Below are 24,327 nucleotides of genomic sequence, written 5' to 3'. Positions count from 1 at the left end.
ACGCCCGAGTCTGGGCCGCCGGAGCCGTTAAGTGCAGAAGAAGTACTTTGTGTCTGGGGGTGGGGGGGGGGGGCAAACAGCGCCACGACTGTCAGGGGAAAGGTCATGTGAGCCCTGGCAGCATAAAGTGTGTGTCAGTCAGAAGAAACATTTAGATTTAGGCTACTGTAACACTTTGTTGTTAGGGAAAGTTGGTGGTTTTGCTAAAAAAAACAAATTTTTTTTAAAATATATTTCAATTTCTAACCAAATCTATGATCTTTCCCTTCCCTTAACCCCTTCATTCCCAGGCCTAACTACTGCACTAATTCCTGTGATAAGCCAAAGCTTTCACTGGCTTCTAATATGGAGGTATTGCACATTTGACAATGAGGATTTCTTTGATGTAAATAGTTTCATGTTTGTTTCATTTTCTATACACGTGGAATTCAGGTCATCAGAACTCTGAAGTTGTCATATGTGATATATCTTGTTTATCTGAGACAGCGAGACAGAGAGAGAGAGAGAGAGAGAGAGAGAAGGAGAAGGTGAGCTGAGCGAGAAAAACTTTTGTGAATGGCCTGAAGACCCAACCCAGGCTCTGCTCCGATTGGTCTGCCACTTCAGCCAATGAGAGGCTTCCACTCCACAGCTCCATTCATGAAAAGGCAGCATGGAGGAAGAACCAAGTGGAGGAGGAGGTAAAGGAGCGCGCGTGTGTGTGTGTGTGTGTGTGTGTGTGTGTGTGGCTGAGCGGTGGTTTCTCTGTGTCTCGCTCAGCAGACAGAATCGTTTCTTTCGTCATTTCATCACATCACCACTGCGGAGTGACTGAAAGAGCCTCTCTGTTTCTGTGTCGTGCTCCTCCTCCACCAAAACAGACGTGTGGCACAGTACAGATACAAAAATGTAGTACAGGTTACAACGGTCTCACTGATAAATGCCTCAGTCTCCCCAATCAAACATTAAAGGATCCTTTCAAGAAATGAAAGGCAGAACAGAGAGATTAGAATAATGATAATCATAATAAAACACTTTATTTGTATAGCTAAGTACAGGAAGTGTTTCACAACAGCAAAGTAAAAAAGCACCACAGAAAATAAAGTATGAGAAAAGATTTTCAAAGGATAAAACTGTAGAATTGATTATTAGACATAAACGTAAATGCGCATTTTCCATTTAAAAAAAAAAAAGATTTAAAATCATTGAAATTTCAGGAGCAACGCGTGGCTAACTTGTAATCGCTGCTCGGACTACGTCACCTCAGCGAACGCCTTTATTGCTGCTGACAAGAAGAGCCAAAGAGCGGCGAAGTCGCTAACGACCGACATCGCGACTCCTTCCCCTTTTTTTTGACGAGGCGACGTTCAAGAGCCGGCAAGGTTCCAAAAGTGCACTGGAAAGGGTGGGAAATGTTGTTTGCTAGCTCTTGCACGGCATGTCGGACGGCATCCCGACGGCTTTTTTCCGAGGCATTTCATTTTTTGGGGGGGGGGTGGGGGGGGGGGGGGGGGGGTGTTTATTGTATTATCTCAGTCTGTGCGGTGGAATCGGGGGCCATTATCCTGAAGCCATGGGTGTCTTTTTCCACATTTGTCATCTGCCCAAAAGTAAATACTGAGTAATAACCTTATCTCTGCAGCACAATCCCTTTTCACTGATTGCGTGTTTATTATCGCCCGTGGCTATTTTGTCTGTTTATACTCTTCTACACTGGTTTAGACGCTTATGCGTGGTTGTTTTCCTTTATTTCCCCTTCTCTGCTATTTCCATTCTTATGCAGGGCGTTTCTTCTGACCATCCGGTCCAGAGTGTCCCCCCCCCCCCTCCCCTAGGCATCCCGTGTGTGTCTGTGTGTTTGTGTGTCAGTTCCTACCACTTCAGGATGCTTTGGTCTCAGCAGTGAGTGGCTGGTCGCGGGCCAATATGTGACTCATTGTCTCAGCCTCATAGAGGCAGAAAGCAGGGCCTGTTTGGAGGCAGTTTCCTGCTGATATACAGCCGAGGATGTGGGATGTGTAGGTTAACCAGATAATGGGACGGGACAGCCTCTCTGTTTCAGGACCTCTTAAATGTTTAATGTCACAAACAGACATACGGGGGACCCCAGATGACAACATTTAGTCCCAAGAAGCAATATGGGGAGGTTTGAATTGGACCAGCTGAAATTGCCGTCCTTAGGATCCGTCAATGGGACAAGAATCTGCTCTCAGTCGGGGGTTCAGACTGAAAACGGCCCCGCATTAAAAGAAGGCAAAGCGGCTGCAGTAGTGGGGGTGAGTTGGCTCAGGTACCTGCGAGATGGTGGGATTTTCTTGGGGTGCACTGAGGTTATTTCCTGCCCCGTGTCACCTCGGTTATTTCATTGGCACACTACAATGTAATGACAACTTCTGTTCTGGCGTAGTGGCCATGTCCAGTATTGTAGGATCACATGAGGCGCACTGGCCCTGACTATATATATATATATATATACACAAGACCCGCCCTCCCCCCCCGTCATGTCGAAGTGTCCTTGAGCAAGACACTGAACCCTAAGTTGCTCCTGACGGAGACCAGCACCTTGCATGGCAGCTCGGTCAGCGTGAGTGGGTGACTGAGACTCGCTATATAAGCGAGATCGTTGAGATCAAAACACTCATTAAGGGTAGTTTTTGACCATGAATGTAGGTCTTTTTGGAAGGTGCTGACCATCAAACTTAAACCAGTTTGGTTGGAGGACTTGTCAGGGGCACACACACACACACACACACACACACAACCATATAGTCCAATGCATTCAAAGACACTCTCCAGTTCTACTAGGAATACATTTGGGTTCTGTCCTGTATGGAGGTCATACAGGACAGGATGAAGATGTCCAAAGCTGTGTGGCTGTCACTGCACAGGGGTAGGGGTGAGGAGGCAGCTGGCAAAGCCCGACGGTGTCTGGACACTCCTGGGATCTGGCTTGTTTTGACCCTTCAGAGTCTTTGTCGTTTAGGGTCACAGAGGATGGTAGTGCGCTTCTGAAAGGATGAAGGGGTTAGGCTGCGGCCCACCCCCTTCCCTAGCCCCGCGCTCCAAACCAAACTATCAGAATGTCCCAAGCAGTCGTGGGGCGGGGGGGGGGGGGGGGGGGGGGCTATTGTTCTTCAAAGTAGGTCAAAGCCCGCAGCTATCACAATCAATTTGGATTGATCGGAGAACAGTGGGCACGGAGACGAGGAGACACAGGCTGCAAGGCTGATCACACTTGTTGATATAAACCGAAGGAACAGGAACTAATGACAGTATTCTTTCTATTTCATCACCCTCTTTCCCATCCTCATCTCCCAAGACCTGCGCAGTCTCCTCATCCTCCTAATCATTGTCCCTCGGCCTCCTTCGCCTCCCCTTTCCCCTTACCCTAACGCTCCCTCCTCCTATTGTATAGTGTAATTAGTCATGTGGAACATATGGAGCATCATATTACATAACCCAACAGCAGCTGCACTCACTGCCGGATCCAAGATAATGCAAATCAGGGGCCGCATTTCTTTGGCGCAGCAGATCTGAAGCATTTAGCTGCGTCACAGCAAACTTGCATGTATTCTACGTCTCCTGTAGAACAATGACTTGCCGGTGCTGGCCTCTTCCTTTCATCACACGAACAATGAAACTATCACTATATTCATAGACAACTGCTGCTCAGCCTGATATGCTGATGTCTCATTAGCATAATACACAGTTTGGTGTTTGATTAGGTGCAGGAGGAGGTAATGATTTTCAAAAAAAACACTTGCAAACACTTGCCTAAATGTTTTTTTGTTTACTGTTCATTTCACTGTAGTCATGTACAGTATATCCAATGTATTGTCGTGGCTCGTGCCTCTAGTTTGAATAATATCCCCATGACAAGTGGTGGCCATGTTTTTGTCTGTTTAGTTCGGTTTGTTCCCAGTTTAAACATGATCTTCAACACATCAGCAATCAAGCTGGTGTTCCATTTTGTGACTTGGGGGCACAATATCAGAAATGATGGCGGAAGAAGATAAAAATAACATGTGTTTTCCAGCTGTGAAGAAGTATTAGACGGATTACAGACATATAATAGATTACTTAAGACAAGAAGTAATTCCCCCCGATTAAAAAAAAATACTCCATTACAAGTAATGTCCTCAAAATCTTACTCAGAGGAGTAGTTCTACATTTTGGGAAATTGCTTATTTGCTTTCCTGCCGAGAGTTAGATGAGAGGGTCGATACCACCCTCTACAGCCTGCAGCTGGTTAGCTTAGCTTAGCATGAAGACTTTGTAAAAAAAAAAATATATATAAAACATGTTCACACTTGCTCAGATATTACTGAGTTTTTACTTGATACAATTTATTATGTAGCACGTTTGACATGCGTCACAGCTGAACTCAGACCCAACACAATGCTTGGTCTTAACACTTCCCACGCCTGGTGTTTACTGCAGGATCCCTTAATAGGCGACAAGGCGAGGGCAGCCATCTCTCAGCCCACGACATTTGGTTATGAACAGCGGTGAGACCCAAATTAGCTCTCTCACCTCTTTGTCTCTCACTTAGCTAAAACCATAATCACAGACTATTGGGTTCATTATTCTAAGGGCTGGGTTAATCCTGTGAGCCTGTTCCCTGGCTTCTGCCACCATATGGGCCAGAGACTGGAACATACCAGAAACAATGGCAACATCCGATGGCCGAACTGAAGATGCGATTGGCTCAGGTATCATGTAATGTTCTTATGTCTGCTGATGAAGTTGTAATCTGAGATATATATATATATATATATATATATATATATTTTTTTTTTTTTTTTGTCTCCATCTTTGACGGTAAGTACGGAAGCTGAGATCACAAATGAATTATTATGTTATCTCGAGTTACCGTGACGTTTTTTCTCTCCTGGTTACAGATAATATTATTTTTCTTAGAATAACAAATAGTCATCTGAATGTTAATACCGTGTGGACCTGCTCACTTTATCGTGTTGAATTGTGGGCTTTTATATCTTAGGGGAAGCCTTCTAACAAACACAATGTGACTCCATCAGGTGAAACGGCATAAACAGCGTTTCACATCGGATGAATCTGAATGGACTTCACGTGTAAAATGTAAACATTTATGTATATATGAATTTCACTTTTTTTTTGTGCGACTGATATTCGAGAAAATGAGCGATTGAAATTGTGAGAAAACATCCCAAGGTAACGCGTGAAGCTTCAGATAGCATAATAAAATACATATACTGGGATAACAGGCCAGATAGAATATAAGGGAACACTTCAAACAATGTTAGCAAACTTTATATAGGTATCAGCAATGCTATTCTCTATTTGTTCTGCTACTACATTCCCACATATATATATATATATATATACAGTGTACAGCCCTTTTGAATTAGCTGAATCGACTGTATTAGTGTTAGCGTGTCATTTTATTCCAGTGTAACCGCCGGTAACGGTGTTGTACCACACTCCTTTGGACACTTCTGAAGTTCTTTTCACCAACTGGAAGCTACTGGAGCTTTTGGAAATTCCCAAAGTCTACCACTCTAAACTACTGACAACCTGTAATTACAACTCAGTTTTAGCAGCTTTAAATGTTTGACACGTGTTATTATTCTCCTCATACTTGATCTCTTTTATTATTAGTGTGTGTGTCTGTCGTTGTAACCTCTACGTTGTACGTTCTATGTGATGTTGCTGTCTTGGCCTGTATAAGGAGATGTTTTATTTCAGTGAAATGGTTAAATTAAGTTACACAAACGTGTGTCTCTATGTGTGTGCTATCCTGAAAACGCAGTTGAATTGATAGATGTGTGATAATCAATACGTCCAGCATCTGTGGTCCCAGGCTTGACCGACCATGGGGGAGGGGGCGTTTGCTTTAATAACTACATCACCCAGAGCCAGATCATCCAGCCACACTTATTTTATCCCCTGATACTACTAATTAAAAAAGTCCGTGTCCTGTGTGTCCTTTGATTCGTTCTTTCGATCAACAACTTTAATCTGCCCGGGGCGAGGTATTAATGCGATCTGATGGACTCCTGCTTGTGTTTGTGACGATTAAAGTGTGTGAGCACGCCGTATCAGTGTGTGTCTCCCGCTGTCAGCAGGGTGTGCATCGCTAATTCTATAGGAGCCATTGTTTTATAGCCGACACTGTAACAGGCGTGTACATGTCCGATCTGCTTGACTTGCTGTTCTGCTTCCATATGGCGATGCTTCTCGGATCTATAGGCTCTGATTTATTCTCTTTTCAGACTTTATTTCAGTTGATGTTGCCGTAAATAGTACTATCTATCTATCTATCTAAAAAATAAAGCGTAAAAACATATAACAAATATTATGTACACGTATCTGTAATATCCAAAAATATCAAAATAAACAATGAATAAAATATATATTAAAATGTTATTTCAGACTTCTCACAACTGACGGAGGACAACAATGTCAGTTTTAATCAGACATAGTGAATAACGCCGTTGGCAACGGCAGAAATAGCCCATTCTGCTGGATATTGTTTCATTACAATATGTGGTCATTATTATAGGAGTTGCCTCCAAACAACACAGACAAGTGTTTCCTGTGGCCATTGTCTGACTGATAGTGATATGAGAAGTGAAACATGTCCACGGGGATCTGAAAAGCCAAACTGGGCATCAACGCGAGGGTAAAAATAATTGAACAATGAGAGCAAATGACTCACAAACTTGCATGTTCCCCTCTGCTGTTCTGAAAGTAGATCATGTTTTGTTTCAAACTTGAAAGAAATCTTTGCGCAGTGGAAATGTTTTTTTACCTAAATGATGGTGAGTGCATCTGGGAAATTCTGCTAGAATGGTGCCCAGTTGCACCAGGAAGTACTTGAAAATCTGATGGATGCTCACGACTGATAGTTCAACTTTGGCTTCACTTAGCTTGGTGAGTCAGGTGTTCTTGGGACCATTCACGACAATACCTACCTCATTTTTGTTACCTGGCATCACTACTCAAAGGGTTAACAGATACCTACGGTGCAGGTGTGATTGTTCTTACATTCTTGTCATGTATTCATGTGGTTTAATAGTACGGCGCTGTATCTACTGGCGACCTCAGCTTTACTCTTGAAAAACTACGAGACTATGGCCAACCAGCTGAGCGGTCATCAGCCTCCAATGGCCACGGGATTATTGGGTATGAGGGGGGATAATCCACGTAGACGTGTCATCTTGAAAGTCGAGAGCGAACAATGGAAACCTTACTGGAGGTGGTTCATCGAGTAATTACATACAATCCATACACACACACACACACACACACACACACACACACACACACACATAAAGTAGTGAGTCATATTCCTAATCCCCATGGACGGCGTTCGATGGCCCATCTGGGGCAGATGGACGAGGGTGGCGCGCGTTTGGCATTAGCCTACGCCCCGCTGGTTGCCCGGCCACGACCCTCCTGCTCTTGATCCTATTAGCAGGTGAATGAGGAGATGGACATCAGACTGACAGTCCGGGACTGGCCTCCGTTTGGCCACCTGACCCGAGCACTCATTAGCCCACACATATGCCGCTCAGGCTTCAGCTAATTCCCCTCAATTGTTCATATCAAAGTGTTTGTCATCAGTCGCGGGGGAGAGAGATGACGAGGCGAGGCAGAGACTCAGCAATAGGCTGGAAGTGTCGGTGAGTATCAGCTCATCATCATCATCATCATCATCATCATCACAGCAATAGTTACAGGACTAGCAGATTGTATTTACTCGTTAGATACGCCGCGATGGAGCTGCCTGACGGGTCAGTTGATATATTAAGTCATTCAGAAAAAGTTTTCCGGATGTAAGTAGGCATAAAGAAACAATAGCGCAGTAATTCACTCAAGAAAAAGGCATTTATTTTCAATAAACGTGCAGCTGAAATGCAAATAATGCAGCAGAGGGTTAGCTGTGTTAGCATAACACACCTCCGCCACTGATCCACATTCAAGTACTACTACTTCAAGTACAAGTGCTTTTACTTGTAATTGTATATTAGACTTGAGCACTTCTTCCACCGCTGCAGCACATAACCCAACAAACAGCACAGGACGGTGCACTGAAGCAATGCACTGAAGCAACGCACTGAAGCAACGCACAGCGCGGCCGTTGGAGTGCGGCGTGATTGGCGTCCACCTGTGCAGTCCGGTCACACCGCTCTTTGGTTCCCTTGGACTTGGAGCTACTCAGACTCAGATCAGATTCTTTGGTTGCCGTGTTATCGTCTCCGTTTCCCTGTATTTCCCACCAAAAGGAACATAAAAAGGGAGTCCCCAGATCAGGAAATTACAATCCCCTTGCGTCAGGAAGTGCCAGAGATTAGTGAGTTCAAGTCGCTGTGATCCAAAAAGCTTCTGTGTGAAAGTCTACCTGGGAAATACAATATTATTTCTACACTGAGTTCAGGTGGGTAGCAGTCGTGTGACATATTCTCCCCCGATAACCCACAAAAACACACACAAAACAGGCAAGAGTGCGGAGAACAAACCGCACGCACATGCACACTCTGTGATTAAGGCCTGGGCCGAGATGAAAGGCAGCAGGACCAATCATACATGAGTTAGGGGCACCATGGGAGGAAGTGGGCGCGCCAAAGGCATTCTGGGCCGTCTAACTGAGACTGTGGAAAACACAAACCATAAAAAAAAAAAGATGGAAAAGGAGAGGTTCCCTCTGCTGCAACAACGGGCTGCTGAGAAACATCGCTCCGCTTGTCATTATGAGTTATCAGTGATTTTCTTCATGTTGTTGTCTTCATCGGGTTTAATCTGCGAAACACCTAGGTTGAATATTTAGATCTGTTTTGTATTTAAAAAAAAAAAAAAAAAAAGGTGCACAACATCCAAACACCTCTTCAACAGATGCCGGACTCAACAGGAGACCTCATTTTTCGGTCAGACAACATGGGACAAGTACATTTTCCCGTCTGATAATCCATCAAGTCAAAAAATCGAGATAATAATAAGAGATCTTTGTGCATTCGTTAGACCTGTGTTTCAGTTCTGGGCATTGGAGTTCATGCCAACACATTTTTCTAGTAAAGATTCCGAGAAGTTCGAGGAGTATTTGCTTCGTCATTCTGAAGGCGAGGCGGTACGTTCCGTCTGCCACGCCGCCGGTGACACTTTGATTGCGTGGGGGGAAATTACCAAGGAACAAAAGAAGAAACATGACGAAAGAGACGGGTATGCCAGGATCTGCTGTGATCGGTGATCTCCGCATCATCACGCCAATCTCACGGCGAGCAGTTTTCGGTGAGGGCGCCTCGCTATCAGCGCGTTTGTCCGGCGGAGGCACATGTCTGAAGAGACGGTGTTGACGGAAAACTGAAAACGCGCTCGTGCTGGAGGTTCAGAGAGGTCGCCAAAGTCTTTTCCGATACAACGGCATCAGCGGCAAACTCAACAAAATGCGCAAAAGAGGGTGTTGTGGGGAGGGTCTCTCTCTCTCTCTCTCTCAGCGTGCTTTCTGTATTTCCCCTGCTCTTGATGTGGTGACGGAGGAACCACAGTGTGGATGTGGATGGAGGAGATGGGGAGAAAGGCAGCGAGACAAACAGACAGAGAGAGAGAGAGAGAGACAAGAGAGAAAATTACAAACACGTGGAGCTGCAGCGCATACTTGTTGCCCTCTTCTTGGATAAATGTGCCCCCCCCCCCCCGCAACACACACACACACACACACTCACTGCTACCACGTGCTCTCCAGCACATGGGTTTCCCTGATATGGTTCTTTGCTGACACACTTCAAACACGTCTTCAAAGACAAATCGCGGGACACGCCGGGACTCCACGGATTGTCTTACAGTGTATAACATAAGGCTGGGAGCACACACCACAAATCAATTCGCAACCTTGTTTTGTTTTGTTTTTTTTGTCAGACGGCGGATGTCCTAGACGGTGGCTGTAGGCTGATAATTCCGCTCCACAATCAATAGTCCATATTGCCACGATTCTGATGAGGATTTAAGCAGCAGGGCATGTTTAGTCGATGAGAGAGCAGCTGCTGGGATCAATAAGGAGGGTCGCACTCCGAAGGTCGTCCTGGGACAAGTCTTTGGCCGTGACACACACATATATATACTGCGTATGTCTAATTAGGAGTCTACTGACCTTGGTGGCAGCGAGTTTTAGACAAAGATCATCGCCCCCCCCCCCCTGTTCTGTGGGTGCTCCACACTGCCGAAGTGGTTTGTCCACTTGTTCAAGTTCAGAGGATGCACTCAATAAAGCCATGGCCCGTGGCCTTCCGAAATAGCCCTTTGTTTCATGCCTAACGCCTCTCTCTGTCAAAGACTAATGACCAGGACTCATCTTCTGGCTTACGTTTGATATTTCCTGTGTACAGGTGGAGGTTTGGACCCAACGGTGGAAGTAGAGGGAAGGTCAGGGGTTCCACGGATTCACGGACCGTGAAGATTCCTGGAGATTGAAATCTGGTTGTTAAATGTAAGATACCAAATAATGCAGGAGCATTGTGGAGCCACAATGCCGAAACTTACGCTAAACTTAAACTAGAAGCTAAATATCCCTTTCGCTCATTCCTGTTTGCATCTGAAGACCCATGAAGACTGGGCAAATTATGGTCCAATGGTGGCGTTTGAGAGACAATTCTCACGCGCAGTCTCCAACACAAGACACATCCTGTTCCTCGCATTTTCTGTGGCACGACGGGAAGACGAGCAGAGGGGAAATGGAATCCTTATTAGACAATTCTGCAAAAAACCCAGATTACGTTCTGTGTCAACATCCTGTGTCAAATGCTCGCCATGTGCACATGACACCTATGGTATGGATGAGGGTTAGGGAAAGATCATGGCCATGGCAGATAAGCTCTGGTTCATGTATGGTTCGGGTTTAAGTAACTAAAACACTTGGTTAAGGTTAAGGAAAGAGCTCAAGTTTTGCGCTTGGCCGATCAGCGACTTTCAGTGCCGCAAACTGATTCCTGACAGTTTCCACATGGTGGCATGGTACGGCACTGCTCGGCTCACTCGATTTGCTATTGGTAGCAGTTGAAATGAGGCACATGCCGTACCCCTACATCAGGGCCTTTTCTGCCACCAGCGACTACGGCAGATAACCTATATTTAGACCCTGGTTCCTCCTTTAGAAGCGAAGGCAAGGTTCCTGAGTTCCTGGGATGGTTCCTTACCCAATGGAAAAGCTCTGGGCTGCTTGTCGTGGACCAAAGTAAAGTCGTAAAGTTTTTACCTGATGGTGGCGCTAGGTGAAAGCCGAAGGGGTCAGCGGAATAATGACGTTTCACCCTCTGAGGGACCATGAATATATCTACTAAATTTCCAAGGCAGTCTGGTGAGAAGTTATATCATATCTCTGAAGTTCATGTTGGTGTGTTGCTCTACCAGCAGACAACCATCAACCAGTCACATAATAGTGACAACATAATGGTTACCAGACTGCTCGCCAGGCATTTACCTGTAATCTCTCACATACACCCCCTCCCACACACACACACACACACACACAGGAGAATGTGCAGTAATAGTAGAGTAAACATAGGAACATGGGGGGGGGGGGGGGTCTCCTGCAGTAGAAGACACACGCGTGCAAACACATATGCAGAAACGGCTTGTTATTGTTGTTTTTTTAACCACTTCCACCCACATTCCCCCCTGTGTGTGTGTGTGTGTGTGTGTGTGTGTGTGTGTGTGTGTGTGTGTGGGTGTGTGTGTGTGTCTGTTAGGCCAAGGGGAAAGCTGAGGTAGACCACAGCCCAGGGCAATGAAACTTCATCCTGACTAAAGCCAGTCGGCAAAGAGCAAAAAGAGAAAATTCTCCCGGGACGTCCTTATTGAAAGCGTGTGTGTGTGTGTGTGTCTGTGTGTGTGTGTGTGTGTGTGTGTGTGTGTGTGTGTGTGTCTGTGTGTGTGTGTGTGTGTCTGTGTGTGTGCGCGCACTTCAGAGGTGACGGTTTAAACCACATTCTTTTGCTCCCACTACTATGACTACAATTCCTGCTACCACTGCTGCAACTAGTCCAGAAGTCATCTTGGTTTCATCCTTTTTCTCTTTTTTTTCTTTCCACTCAAATGTGGATCAGATCAGTTTGTCGTTGCATTCACTGAAAGTTGTGTCACTGATGATAAGAAAGACGTCTGAAGCTGAATCTAATAGCTCTCGTACTTTTCTCTCAGTTGCAATCCGCCTTACATGTATAATGTAATTACATGTACATATATTAAAGGTCCCATGTTCTGCTCATTTCAGCTCTATGTTTTTATTCTGGGACTCCACTAGAGCAGCTCTGCATGATTCACAGTTCAAAAAAAGAAGTCCTTATGTATCTTCTCCTGACCCTTTCTGCAGCCCCTCAGTCCCCACCCCCCCCCCCCCCCCCCTGTCTGAAACAAGCCATTTGAGACAAACTGAACAACCTCCAAACAGTTGAAGAGTAGTTCCTGAGCAGAGCGCTCCAATAACTCAGACAGACTGAGTGGGGCGGATGAGCGTGTCCCTGTACTTGGTGGGTGGTACTGTGATTGGAGCAGATGACCTGCTGGGGGGGGGGGGGGGCGCGGCTGAGTGCGGTGACTGTATAGTTGTGACATCACACAGTATTACTCTTCAATGGTGTGTGCTAACTCACTTGCAGCGTTTCAGAGTGGCCTGCGTCCATTAAATGTTGTCCACTGGGGGTGTTTTCTGTTTTGGGGAGTGCGTTTATAGTTTTAATGAATTGTATGTCCCATAAAGGCTTGTATGTTGTACCATATACCTTTTTTTAATTTTTTTTTTTATGGTGAACTTTCTCTTGCCTCTGACACGAAGACCCAGAACTCGCTAGAGAGGTTACAGGCTCTAATTCCCCCCGAAAACAGGGCACAGATGCACACTTGGAAAAGAGAGAGGCTGAACGCATTATTAGTAAGAGTAATACACAATAAGCAGGCATGAGGTCCTCTACAGAAACAGGTTGCGGCCTCTGAGAAAGGACAGAAAAAATGACAATGGATGGACGGTCCTCAAGAAAGCAAATGCCACCCACACTCTGCTAATCAGAACGTACCTTTCCACATATCCTGCATTCCTATTAGGAAAGGAACGTTAACTATCACCCACACAGCCCGTGCGCCACACTTAAGCCAAATAGCCTTTTACTGAATCTAAACAGGCAGAAACGCCGTGTGACACGGTGTACCGGGGTAATAAGGATGTTTAAGGGCATGTCTTCAAATTAGAAGCCTCTTTCTGTTCCACCTCCGCTAAACCGCAAGTATACCCAGCCCACCAAACGGCTCCACGTTTACACAATAAACAAGTGCATTTTTCTTTCTCACCAAAACACTCCCACAGTTCCTCTCAGCCCGACACTTCATGTGGTGAAGTCTGCTGGGCATGACGAGCGCTAACTGTGTGTGTGGTAGATGGAAGTGATCACACCGATTATTGGTATTAACATGCGTCCTGGGTGATCCGATCGCAGGTGGACAGCTCTTATACCAGGTGTGAATGCACCCAAGACCCAAGCATTGAGGAAGCTTTGAGATCGGATCGCTCAGACCACATTCGGGGGGGGGGGGGGGGTTACAGTTTACTGTTGGATGATTTAAAAATAAAAATTTAAAAAATTTAAAAAAGCAGTAAAAGGATATAAGCTGAAATGAATGCCATCGTGGTTTGTTTTCTAAAGTTATTTGTGAACGTGGCGTCACCCAAGTTTTGAAAAAAGGACCTAACTATGAATTTGCGATGCCATTCAAAGGAGATGCAGATCACAGGCTCGCAGTGCAGTGACTTTCAGTGAAATATCACTGATGATTGTTGAAGAAACTTGAGATTTTAAGAATTCAGCATTTCATATCGAAGAAATGCTGACAAAAAAAAAAACAAACCCAACCTGACTGCAACGAATAGATATATAAATAATGATAACATCCTTGGCTGCAATACCTCTTAAATCAGCATGTTTCTTTGTTCGTCTTGAAAAACCGCCACCACAGCTTGTGTCGACCAGCGGGGACATCGCTCACTGCTGAGTAGTCGGGGCAAAACAAAACAAAACAAGCTTCCCTTCCCGAAGAGAAATCAGCTGTCAGTCTGAATGAACAAAAGTGGAACGAAAAAGGCACCTGTATTATGGCACAGCAGTGAGTGCGCTTAAACGCGGGTTTACGTCCTCAAATTTTGTCCTCCGTCCTTCAACGCCTGATGCTTGGTGCCACGTCGGACGTTGTTTCAGCCTTGGCTGCGCATGTCGCCGTGTAAATGCAGAGCAGAATACACAGTGACTGTCGTGAACAATCTGTATCAGGTCCTGGCTGTTAAAAAATATATATATATATAGTTCACGTCCCTTAAAGCTACTTCATGGCGTAACACATCCAAACTCAATGGAGAGAAGTAAGCATTTTAAAGGCGTGAACCTGATACCTGCTGGTCTTTGTCTCTGATATGAGCTTTCCTCCATTGTCCGGGTTCCAAAATATAACTGGTTGTTTTCTGTTAAGGAGTGGCATCTGCCAGTTTAGCTAAATAGTCATGTATTTATATAAGTATTTTATATAATCAGGGTTGCAATTATTGCAGCAAGCCACATCACACGGGTATCAACAGAGCGCCCCCCCCCCCTTTTTTTTTTAAGCACACCACTAAAAAGTTTGGGAAACCAGTCTGACATAATCAAAACTGGTTAAAGTGTTAATGATACGCGTGACCCTTTCTAGTTCTAGTTTTATTTCCACAATAACGAATGACATGTCAAATAAGTAATTAAAGAAAACCACAGTTGGTGCCACAGTTTTATCCTCACTATTTTATAAACACTAACACTTAACTTCAGTTTATCAGATTAGTTGCATTTCTATGGAATTCGACTGGCGGTTATTATTACAGCCTGTATTTAATATTTACAGCACACACCTTTACCCCGGGGCTGTGGCTGCAGGGAGTCCTCATCAGCTCCAAATCTGCTGATCTGGACACAGTTTGAGGAAGTATTACTCATCACTGCTTTGGGCCTTTCCAGGCAAACAGGCAAGCGAAATGAGAAGCGATTGTTCGACAACGTACCTGCCAAGCTTTAGCCCCCCTCAGAGGTGTCGTGTCTATTCAATGCGTGGGTCACCTGCTGTGCTGTGCAAAACGCGACGGACGTGGCCAATCAGACTGAAGCGGGATTTTCCTGTTGGAGAATAAAACCTCCCAAGCTAAATAGAAAAAAAAATCCACTAAATAGTTAAATTCCCATGAAGAAGAGTTCGGGGTTTTTCCCCATGTCGTTGAAATGGAAGCGCTCCGGGTGATTCTAGGAGGATTTGTCCAAATTGCTTCAGGAATACTACTTTGAAGCCAGAATGCAAAATCTATGCAAATATTTGCAAATGCAAATGCAAAAGAAAAAAAGGGGGGCGGAGTCCGACACAAAGCAGTGATTTCCCCAGGTGAAGAAACTCCCTGAGACTCTGGGGAGTGTGTGGAGCTGTCACAAGCCTTTCGTCTTCTTAGCAGAGCGCGCACACACACACACACACACACACACACGGAATTACACCGCATTCATTTCACATGGCTACCACGCAAAGTTAGGTGTCAGTTTTGCCTATGTATTGCAAGCCACTTTCCTCAAAACAAGCGGCCTCTTGTGCGATCTTTACATCTTCCCACGCCAAGCTGTTGCATCTTAACACAATAAAATCTGTTATCTGGCGTTAAAGTTGGCTGGCACTTGCTGTGAGACATGTTACAGAAAGACCTGGAGCACATGAAGAAACTCTCCATGGGAAGATACAGCTAGCCGAGTGGCAGTAGCTGTCTTTAGTCCTGACTGCAAGAACTGCATGAAACGTAAAGCCGTGCAATGAGTCAGTACAAACCCCCCTTCACAGTTAAAGATGAGTTTACATGTTTAATTCGACGCACATTGGAGCCACCTTCAGCCACCTTGTGACCCCTGAGTAAAAACGGTATGTCAAATATTAGCTGCTAGCTAGCTAGCAGTTTGCGCGAGCCTCGTTCACAGATACTTATCAAAGTAGCACCCTGCAGTGTGTGTGTGTGTGATATGGGATGCAGACATTCCAACCCCCCCCCCCCCCCCCCCCCTCCCAAACTCCCACTGCCCCATTGTGCCGGGGGGGGTCCCCCCTCTTATCCTTGCCCTTGGCCCTACATGGCCCCTTAGCACCCACCCATCTAGCCAGACCAGAGGTGCTGTTAGGTCAGTCGTGGTGCGGGACACACACACACACACACACATACACACACATACACACGCATGCCCAGATTGACCCCCGCCTATCTGTGTTCGCGGATCACTTCACAGGACAATCTCCCTATCCATCTCTGCAGGGTCATTGTGGACCTGCCCTCAGCTGAGAAAGGAGTTTCATTCACGGGGGAAGAAGCCTCTTTCTCTGCTGCCTCCTCTCTTTCACTCAGTCCGGCTGGACGATGGCTGGAGGAAGGGAAGCCCTCACACAGATACTCTGTGTGTGTGTGTGTGTGTGTGTGTGTGTGTGTGCGTGCGTGCTGTTGGAGGTCATATTTAGAATATGAAGAGGAATCAGGACTTCAAAGCCGGGGCATAGAATGAGGGTGAAGACAAATGTCACCACTTCAACGCCCCTGCAAACTTGTCCCGGTATTAAAGCTCGGGGTGAGTTGAAGGCAGGACAACAGAGTAGCACAAAAAATAATAATTTGTGGGAATATTTCTTTGTGGCAAAAATATCCAAAGTTAGCAAAGTCAATTTCCTGAAAGCAACAGAATTTGGATGATAATCAATCAAGTTGCACACAAGCAGAAGAAGAAAAAAAACACACAAGTAGGAAGTAACTGGGACTATTTGTCACAGGCAAATGGTTACCTTCTTGTTGGCACATGCAGGTATGCAAGGCATGCATGCTGCAGTCTGCTGGCTTTGTTACCTACCTTACATTAATGAGTATATATATATGTGTGTGTGTGTGTGTGTATGTGTATAATGTGTAAAAGAATAGGCTTATACACAGCTAATAACAATAAAGAAAATGTGAAGAATTAAGTAAAATTGGGGAGTGGGGGTTACAAATAACATAGGGGAGTGTCAGGGGGGGAGGGGTGGTGGTGGTGGTGGTGGTGGGGGGGTGGTGGTGGGGGGGTGAGTAAGCACACACACACACACACACATACCAGCCAAACCACTGAATGAATGAAAGGCAGTAGCCCACTGGGAAAGGGAATGAATGGAATGGTCGAGGCTGAGAAAATGAATGAATTCGACGATGACAAGCGACGCAGCTTTTACACACACATGCACATTTCGATTCGACATCCTCGTCTCGCTCAAGAAGGCCAGCCGCCGAGCACGGGGGCGGGAAGCGGGTTCGTGCAGAAGTGAGAAGTGCGAGAGGCCCATATCTGTACAGTCAAAGCGAAACCGAAGTCATACCCAGATAGGCCAACCTGTGGAAAACTCGAATTCCTACTAAGTGAGGTATTAACTCTTAAATCAACCATTAACTTCATACGATGTGTGCAAAGCGATATAAAGCCCTTCTCTGAAACATAGCCTAATGGTCCCCTGACCTTAAACTCAGCATTTGGCAATATGCAGCATAGCCTCATGCTGTGGCTAGCACGAGTAGCGTTTTATTCTCCCATCCTGTCTATTCTTTTCTTTTCTTTTCTTCAAACACACACACACGCACTGTACAAGTACTGATGAATTTAATGAAAATAGCGACATTATATTCAAGCATCGGGCTTGCAGTGAGTGGCTGGAATCAGTTTGAATGTGTCGAAGAAGCGGCGAAAAGTCAAAAATGTACACGGCAACAGCGAGTGAATAAAAAAAAATTAAAAAAAACCAGGGCAAAAGAGCCTTGGCCTCGATGTGGTAAATGGCAGCCTTGACATGTCATTGATTTTCCAGCAGTGGGCTCCGTGTTGGTGTGATCAGTAGTCTGAACCGCTCTGTGCCCTGCTCAACTTCAGCTCTCCTCTGGCCCTTTAAACACTTCCTTCCCCTGTTACCATAAAGCTACTAGAAGAGCCTCACGGCAAAAGTCACATGCTCCGGCTCCCTTTGTTTCCCACAGAAAGCCTCTGTCTGTCTGTCTGCGCATGAGAGGACACAACATGCCATTGATAAAAAAAAAAAAAAGAAAAGTCATATCTGAGGGAGATGAAGTGGATCAGAATAACTGTTGGTTTCTGACATTCTAGCTGTCTGTGTCTGCAGGATACACGTGTTGTTGTTGTTTTTTTTTTTGCTTTCCAACACGTTGTCATTTGTTAAAAAGGACTGAATAAAATAAAGAAGTTAAGGGGGAAAAAAAAAAAGTTTCCCTGGTGGCTTGTTATGACATAAATAAAACACTTGAGTGATAAAAGAATTTGTAAAAGGGCTCATCGAGCTTGATCGATTCGATTCGTGTTCTTTCATGTGACTGGAGTATTTGAATGGTATTGACGGGGGGGGGGGGGTTCACTTGCACAGAGGAGATCACATAACAAAACTACAATGCATGATGAAATGTACGCAAGGGCAGCATTTATGTGACCCATAACACAAACGTTAAAAGAGGTTTTTCTTAAACGTGAAGCGAAAGTGAAGGTAAAATCCAACACGTTTACAATTCAGTTACATGTGTAAATGCGTGGCAAAAAAAAAAAGAAAGAAAGAAAGAAGATATTTTGCATAGCAGAATCATATTGTATTTTTGATCCCTCACAGCAACAACAGCAACAACAACAACAACAACAGAGTTCTGATGTGAGTCTCGGCTCTGTCCACAGAGGTGTAACCCTCTTCAGGCATTACGGTAGTCCACCCAATAGCCCAGAGAGGAATCCCAGGAATGTGAAAAGCTCCAATTCATATTGAAACTAGATTAAAAATGTGCACAACTTTGCGCTGAATGCTGGCCGCAACTTGGGTAACTGACTGCACGTCTACTGACGGGGCCCGACTGGTCAACTCTTGCGTCAGAATATATATGTGTGGCTTCTTGCCCTCTCCTCAGCCTCTGACTGAGGCAAACAAAGCAGCGGATAAATAAAGCAGGGCCGTCAATAGAAAGCGCCTGTATTGATTATTTGAAAGACTACGTGACATCAAAACACTCAATCGATAACAATGTCTACCTTTTTCCCCAGTGCACTGAACTTTTCCCCACATGAGAAGTTACACTGACATCTGCCTAGTAACAGCAATTCCTCCCATTGGTGCAACTCCAGTCTCCTCCCGTTTGTGTGTGTGTGTGTGTGTTAGAGTAAAGTCTTTCAACTTTACTATTTGCGCTCCAGTACCACTTCATTCGAGTCTGAGTGAAGTGAACTCATCACTTTTGCGGACATTATCAAAACGAACTAGGCTGACGTTCGACCCGAGATCCAACGAATAAAATGTGTGTGCGTAATGATCAATACCATGATGTGTCTCCTCTCAGTGCCAATAATGATTGATCGATAATGGGTAAGCAGCCCATGAGGTGTTGACCGTTCCCCCGACTGACAGAGCTCCAGGTGGGACAAGCCTGCCAAGGAGTCAGTGGAAACGAAATGAAGCAGCAGTGGGGGCTTCAGACGGCCTGGTGTCCCATGTGCTGCCCTCATGTTCGGCAGTTTGCTGGGAGAGCTGCTGCCTTCATTGAGTCCTGGGGAGAGACAGAGGAAGAAGGAAGAAGGGGTGTGAGCCGTTATCGCCCCCTACCGACGCTCAGCCGCCAGCCTCCACCGGGGACAGACGTCCCCAGACTCAGCCCCGGACCTCCCACCTCCTCCTCAGAAGCTACCAGGCTATAGGAGGAGGGGGGGGGGGGTGGTCCTCCCCTCTCTCTTTCCTTATATATATATATATATATATATATGTCTATAATAGAATCCCTTCCTCGCGCGCTCCCTAGCAGACTGCTTGTCTCTTTGATCCCCCCCCCCACACACACACACACACACACACACTCTTAACAACAGCTGACGTCACCGCGCGCACCCTCCCCGCCTCCTCAGCGCGCGCGCTCGACGCTCAACTTTGTGTGCGTGCGTGCGCGTCTGCTTACCGAGCGCGAGGCCGGCGTTTCTTTTTTTTTTTTGTCTCGCGGAGTGAAGCGCTCCCTGCTTCAGAGGGCTCGCGCACACCGGAGGAGCAGCAGCAGCAGCCCAGAGAAGAACGTGCTTTGAGAGCAGCGGACTGCAGCCTTGTGTGCGCTGTGGCCCCTTCCCCCCCCCACAGATACGCGGACATTTTCAGCGGCTCATAATCACAGAAATACCAGAAGCAGGCCACTATGGAGGACCAGCTGCTGTGCTGCGAGGTGGACTCCATCAGGAGAGCCCACCAGGACGTCAACCTGCTCAACGACCGGGTTCTACACACCATGCTGAAGGCAGAGGAAAACTACCTGCCGTCGCCGAACTACTTCAAGTGTGTTCAGAAAGAAATAGTCCCCAAAATGAGGAAAATAGTTGCCACCTGGATGCTAGAGGTTGGTTTTCCCCCTTCACTTCAACTTTCCCTCAGTGCCCGAGTTTCGCCGCTAACTTGTTGGGTATCAGCGGCTCGCCAGCCCGTTCGCCTCTCGCCGTGTGAGAAATGGGGCTTAGTGTGAAAGTAGTGAGTATTTGAGAGTACATGTCAGTGATATTTCACTCTGCGTGTTACATAAACGCTCTGAAAAGTCTTCACGGGTGCTGGGTGGTCCTTCGGCCATAAGAGCAGATATTGGCTACACACCGCGCTCACTTTCCACCGTGGATGCCTTTTTTGTTATCGATTATTCCGCCGCCTGCATTTTCTCGAGGGTTGCGAAATGTAGCTACACGGGGAAAATATTCCGAAATAAAAGCAATGTACACGTATGCAGTCTGGCCCGTGCCAGTATTACGCGCCATCTTTGTTGGCGTATACGAGAAGGGTTTTTAATATCATTAAAAATCCATAACGTCAGCGGCGATGACAGTAAGTCGGTTAGGTCGGGCAGAAATGCATCTATATCATGAGGGTGCCGCACGCCGGCTGCTCCGGCTCGTTCGGCTGCTATCAGCCGGGAAAGTTTGTTTTGCTCCGCAGAGTCGCTGCTGTCCGCGGAGGTCGCCTCGGCGGGGGGGGAGAAAAAGGGCATTTTTCTCCAACGCGCCGAAGTGTGAAACGCGTTTTAACAGTCGGGTTTGATAGATCGGACGTTTTGTGACATTAACATGCACTTTCGGATCGAATCGTCCCCGGATTTCTATTTTTAATTAATTTCCGAAGCGGTGCACCGGGGCGCCGGGGTTAGAGTCGCACCCCGCGAGCACGTGAAAAGAAGCCCAAGTCCCGAGAAATGAATTTTTAAAAAATCCCTGCGCCCCCGAATTCGACACATTGCACCCTCGTCCGATCGGGCCTTCGACGGGGGTCATTTACGTGCCAATTGCGCGCGCCCTGCTAATTTTTAAATATTTCTAAATATTTTTTGAAAAGATGACGAAGTTGAAATTAGAGAGTGAAACTTGCATCGACGCCACCTTTGTGTCTCAGTCAGAACTGACTGCAGGAAAAAAAAGAAGAAGAAGAAGACGAAAAAAAAAAGAAAAAAGGGGGGGGGGGGAACTAATTCCCTCACTGTTTCATTAACGTTTAGCGCGACAGCCTTTGCTTGCTGTAAATAAACGAGCTCCAGAAATAGACTTTTAGAAGAGGTTTTCGGCTGCGTGTGAAATGTGGCTTTGCGTGAAATGGCGAGTCCCGCAGGATGGATTTGAACTCCTTAAAGCTCGAATGAATTCGCTGTGCAAAGTGTGTTTTTTTTTTTTTGTTGTTGTTTTTTTTTTAATGTCTTTTCTGGCGATGGCTTATTTGAATGCGAACAGCTGTGTCGGGAGTAAGACACAGAGCCAGTGGGAGGGGGGGGGGGGGGGGCGAGGACTTAACAATGCATATGAATGGGGACGTTTTCTTCCAGCATGCGACAGCAAAAAACCTCCCTTAAGTGCTTCTTCTCACCTCCCCAGGTCTGCGAGGAACAGAAATGCGAGGAGGAGGTTTTCCCGCTGGCTATGAACTATTTGGACAGATTTTTATCAGTCGAGGCCACCAGGAAAACAAGACTACAGCTGCTGGGAGCTACGTGCATGTTTCTAGCGTCCAAGATGAAGGAGACTGTGCCCTTAACGGCGGAGAAACTCTGCATCTACACGGACAACTCGGTCCAGCCCGGGGAGCTGCTGGTAATTGAGTTCTGCAGACATGGACGTTGCGTAACACATACAGTAGCCTACATGAGCAGCATGCACTGGAAGACCACATGACCCGAGAGCACACAGTGCGTGCAGTTCATCTGGTTTGTCAGTGTCACCGTGGTCACGTGGTTTGCATTGAATGGGCATGGAGAAATTGTTTGGTTGATGTAAAACAGTAGAAATGTGGCGTCGCTGCAGCAGAGTTCTGAATGGCTGCCTGTGACTTTCCCATGGTGACTGGAAGGCCTCTCTGATTTCATGAATGGTCTCAGTGACTGCCAAGAAAACTGCTGGCGCACAGCGACACCTACTGGCCGTAAGGCAGAGGTGCAGGCTATTGGCACTGACAAACTGAATAGGAAGAACTACAAGACACTCACTTTTTTTTTTTTCTTTTGTGTTTGCTGTGACATTTATTTTATATTGCTGTGAGCCCCATCAGAGTGATGTTTGGGATACTTAATCACGTTTACCGATCCTGTAAGTTTACACATAAAAAAAACAAAAAAGAAATCTGTTGATTAGTAGGATTGCGTAGGAACTTAATACAAAATATGTTTGCGAAAGCTGAAATCTGGAGGATGTTGCACTGCAGCGTTTTGACCACTGCGGGGATGAAAGACAGTAAGCTGAATACATTAACCACGACGGTATCAAAAGTAAAGCCGTTAAAACATCGTGGAAGATCAGATTAAATGTGCTGCAGCGGCAGGATCTAAATGTCACAGTAGATGTAAAAGGAGGAGTACATCTTTCTTTCTAAGTAAGTGGGTCAGTTTGAGTGAATGCCTCTGGTCTCTGGTCCGTCCACAGCAAATGGAGCTGCTGGTTCTCAACAAACTGAAGTGGGACCTTGCCTCAGTCACGCCGCACGACTTCATCGAGCACTTCCTGTCCAAGCTGAAGATCTACCCGTCCACCAAGCAGATCCTCAGGAAACACGCCCAGACCTTCGTGGCTCTCTGTGCTACAGGTAGGACATGAAGCCTATATCTTCATGTGGAGCCGACAGTAAATATTCACATGTATTTGTCATGTCAGCATGCCATGCAGTATCCACTGGTGCTTATTTATACATTTTGTATATTGAGTTATAGCCTATCACAACGTACTGACACATGTTTCCCAAGCAGGGTTGATTGAAAGTAGATTAGGTGTTTTCTACTCATGGTCAAACTGTGCTGTAGATATTCGGTCTATAACGCATGCTTCTGTCGCTCCCACAGATGTCAACTTCATTGCCAGTCCTCCGTCCATGGTGGCGGCGGGCAGCGTGGTGGCAGCGGTTCAAGGTCTCTACCTGAAGAGCCAAGACGCCTCCTTGTCCTCCCAGAACCTCACCAACTTCCTGTCGCAGGTCATTCGCAGCGACCCGGTATGCTAACACTCATTCTCCCAAACCCATACCCATAGAGTGCGGAAGAGGCCGCCGATGTTGGCAGTGTGGTGGCGTGTACTCAGTGTTGATTCTGTGCTTGCAGGACTGCTTGCGGGCATGTCAGGAGCAGATAGAGTCTCTGCTGGAGTCCAGCCTGCGGCAGGCTCAGCAGCACGGCAGCACGACAGAAACCAAACGCGTGGACGAGGACGTGGACCTCTCCTGCACCCCGACAGACGTCCGAGACATCAACATATGAGGGCGACTGACAGCCGCGTGGCACCGATGACCTGATGATCGAGGGAAAGCTGTCGACGAGAGGGTGGTGACGGGCGGGCCGGGGAGGGGGGGTGCCTCATCTGAACTCGGCCTCCCCTCCTCGTCCTCCTTCCTGGTGGGCTGCTATCATAGCCGACATGTCGCTCACATGCCCGCTGTCCCCATACCGCTGCCAAGATGGGACATAGCGCCCGCCCCGCCCCACCCCGCCCGCCCCGCAACAAACCCCAAGTCACATTTCCTGCCAGTGTCCCCCTCCCATCCCGGGAAAAGAAATGACACACTACAGAAATGTACCAGAGAGAAAAAAAAGACAGAGAATACTGCTGACCCACGGGTTAGGGCTGGAGTTGAAGCCACAAAGCAGACCTTTTAGTAGTTATGTTTTCTTATTCCCTCAAATATTAAACTAGGAATCTTTAAATTACAGCAGACTCAACTTGCCTACTAAAACATCCCAAAGTGTCATGTACAGTAGGTCCTTGTAGTCTGCCTTCAGGTCTTCACCTG

At 46.4% G+C, this 24,327-nt stretch overlaps 1 protein-coding gene across 2 annotated transcripts; it reads left to right on the top strand.

The window, feature by feature from the left end:
* Positions 1 to 20,091: 20,091 nt before the first annotated feature.
* ccnd1 (cyclin D1) lies at positions 20,092 to 24,224 on the top strand. 2 transcript variants are annotated; one of them, XM_070902575.1, is made up of 5 exons: positions 20,092 to 20,404; positions 21,933 to 22,148; positions 22,974 to 23,133; positions 23,387 to 23,535; positions 23,642 to 24,224. In XM_070902575.1, the coding sequence occupies exons 1-5, from the start codon at positions 20,228 to 20,230 to the stop codon at positions 23,795 to 23,797; spliced, it is 858 nt and encodes a 285-aa protein (XP_070758676.1). In that variant the 5' UTR covers positions 20,092 to 20,227; the 3' UTR covers positions 23,798 to 24,224. The 2 variants fall into 2 exon arrangements, with proteins under 2 accessions (XP_070758676.1, XP_070758668.1); XM_070902567.1 differs by having other exon boundaries at positions 20,092 to 20,425.
* Positions 24,225 to 24,327: the final 103 nt, after the last annotated feature.

The sequence above is a fragment of the Enoplosus armatus genome, chromosome 1 (assembly GCF_043641665.1).
Source record: "Enoplosus armatus isolate fEnoArm2 chromosome 1, fEnoArm2.hap1, whole genome shotgun sequence".
NCBI classification, from domain to species: Eukaryota; Metazoa; Chordata; class Actinopteri; order Centrarchiformes; family Enoplosidae; genus Enoplosus; species Enoplosus armatus.
Note: the sequence above shows the minus strand (reverse complement) of the source record. Positions and strands in the feature narration are given on the sequence as shown.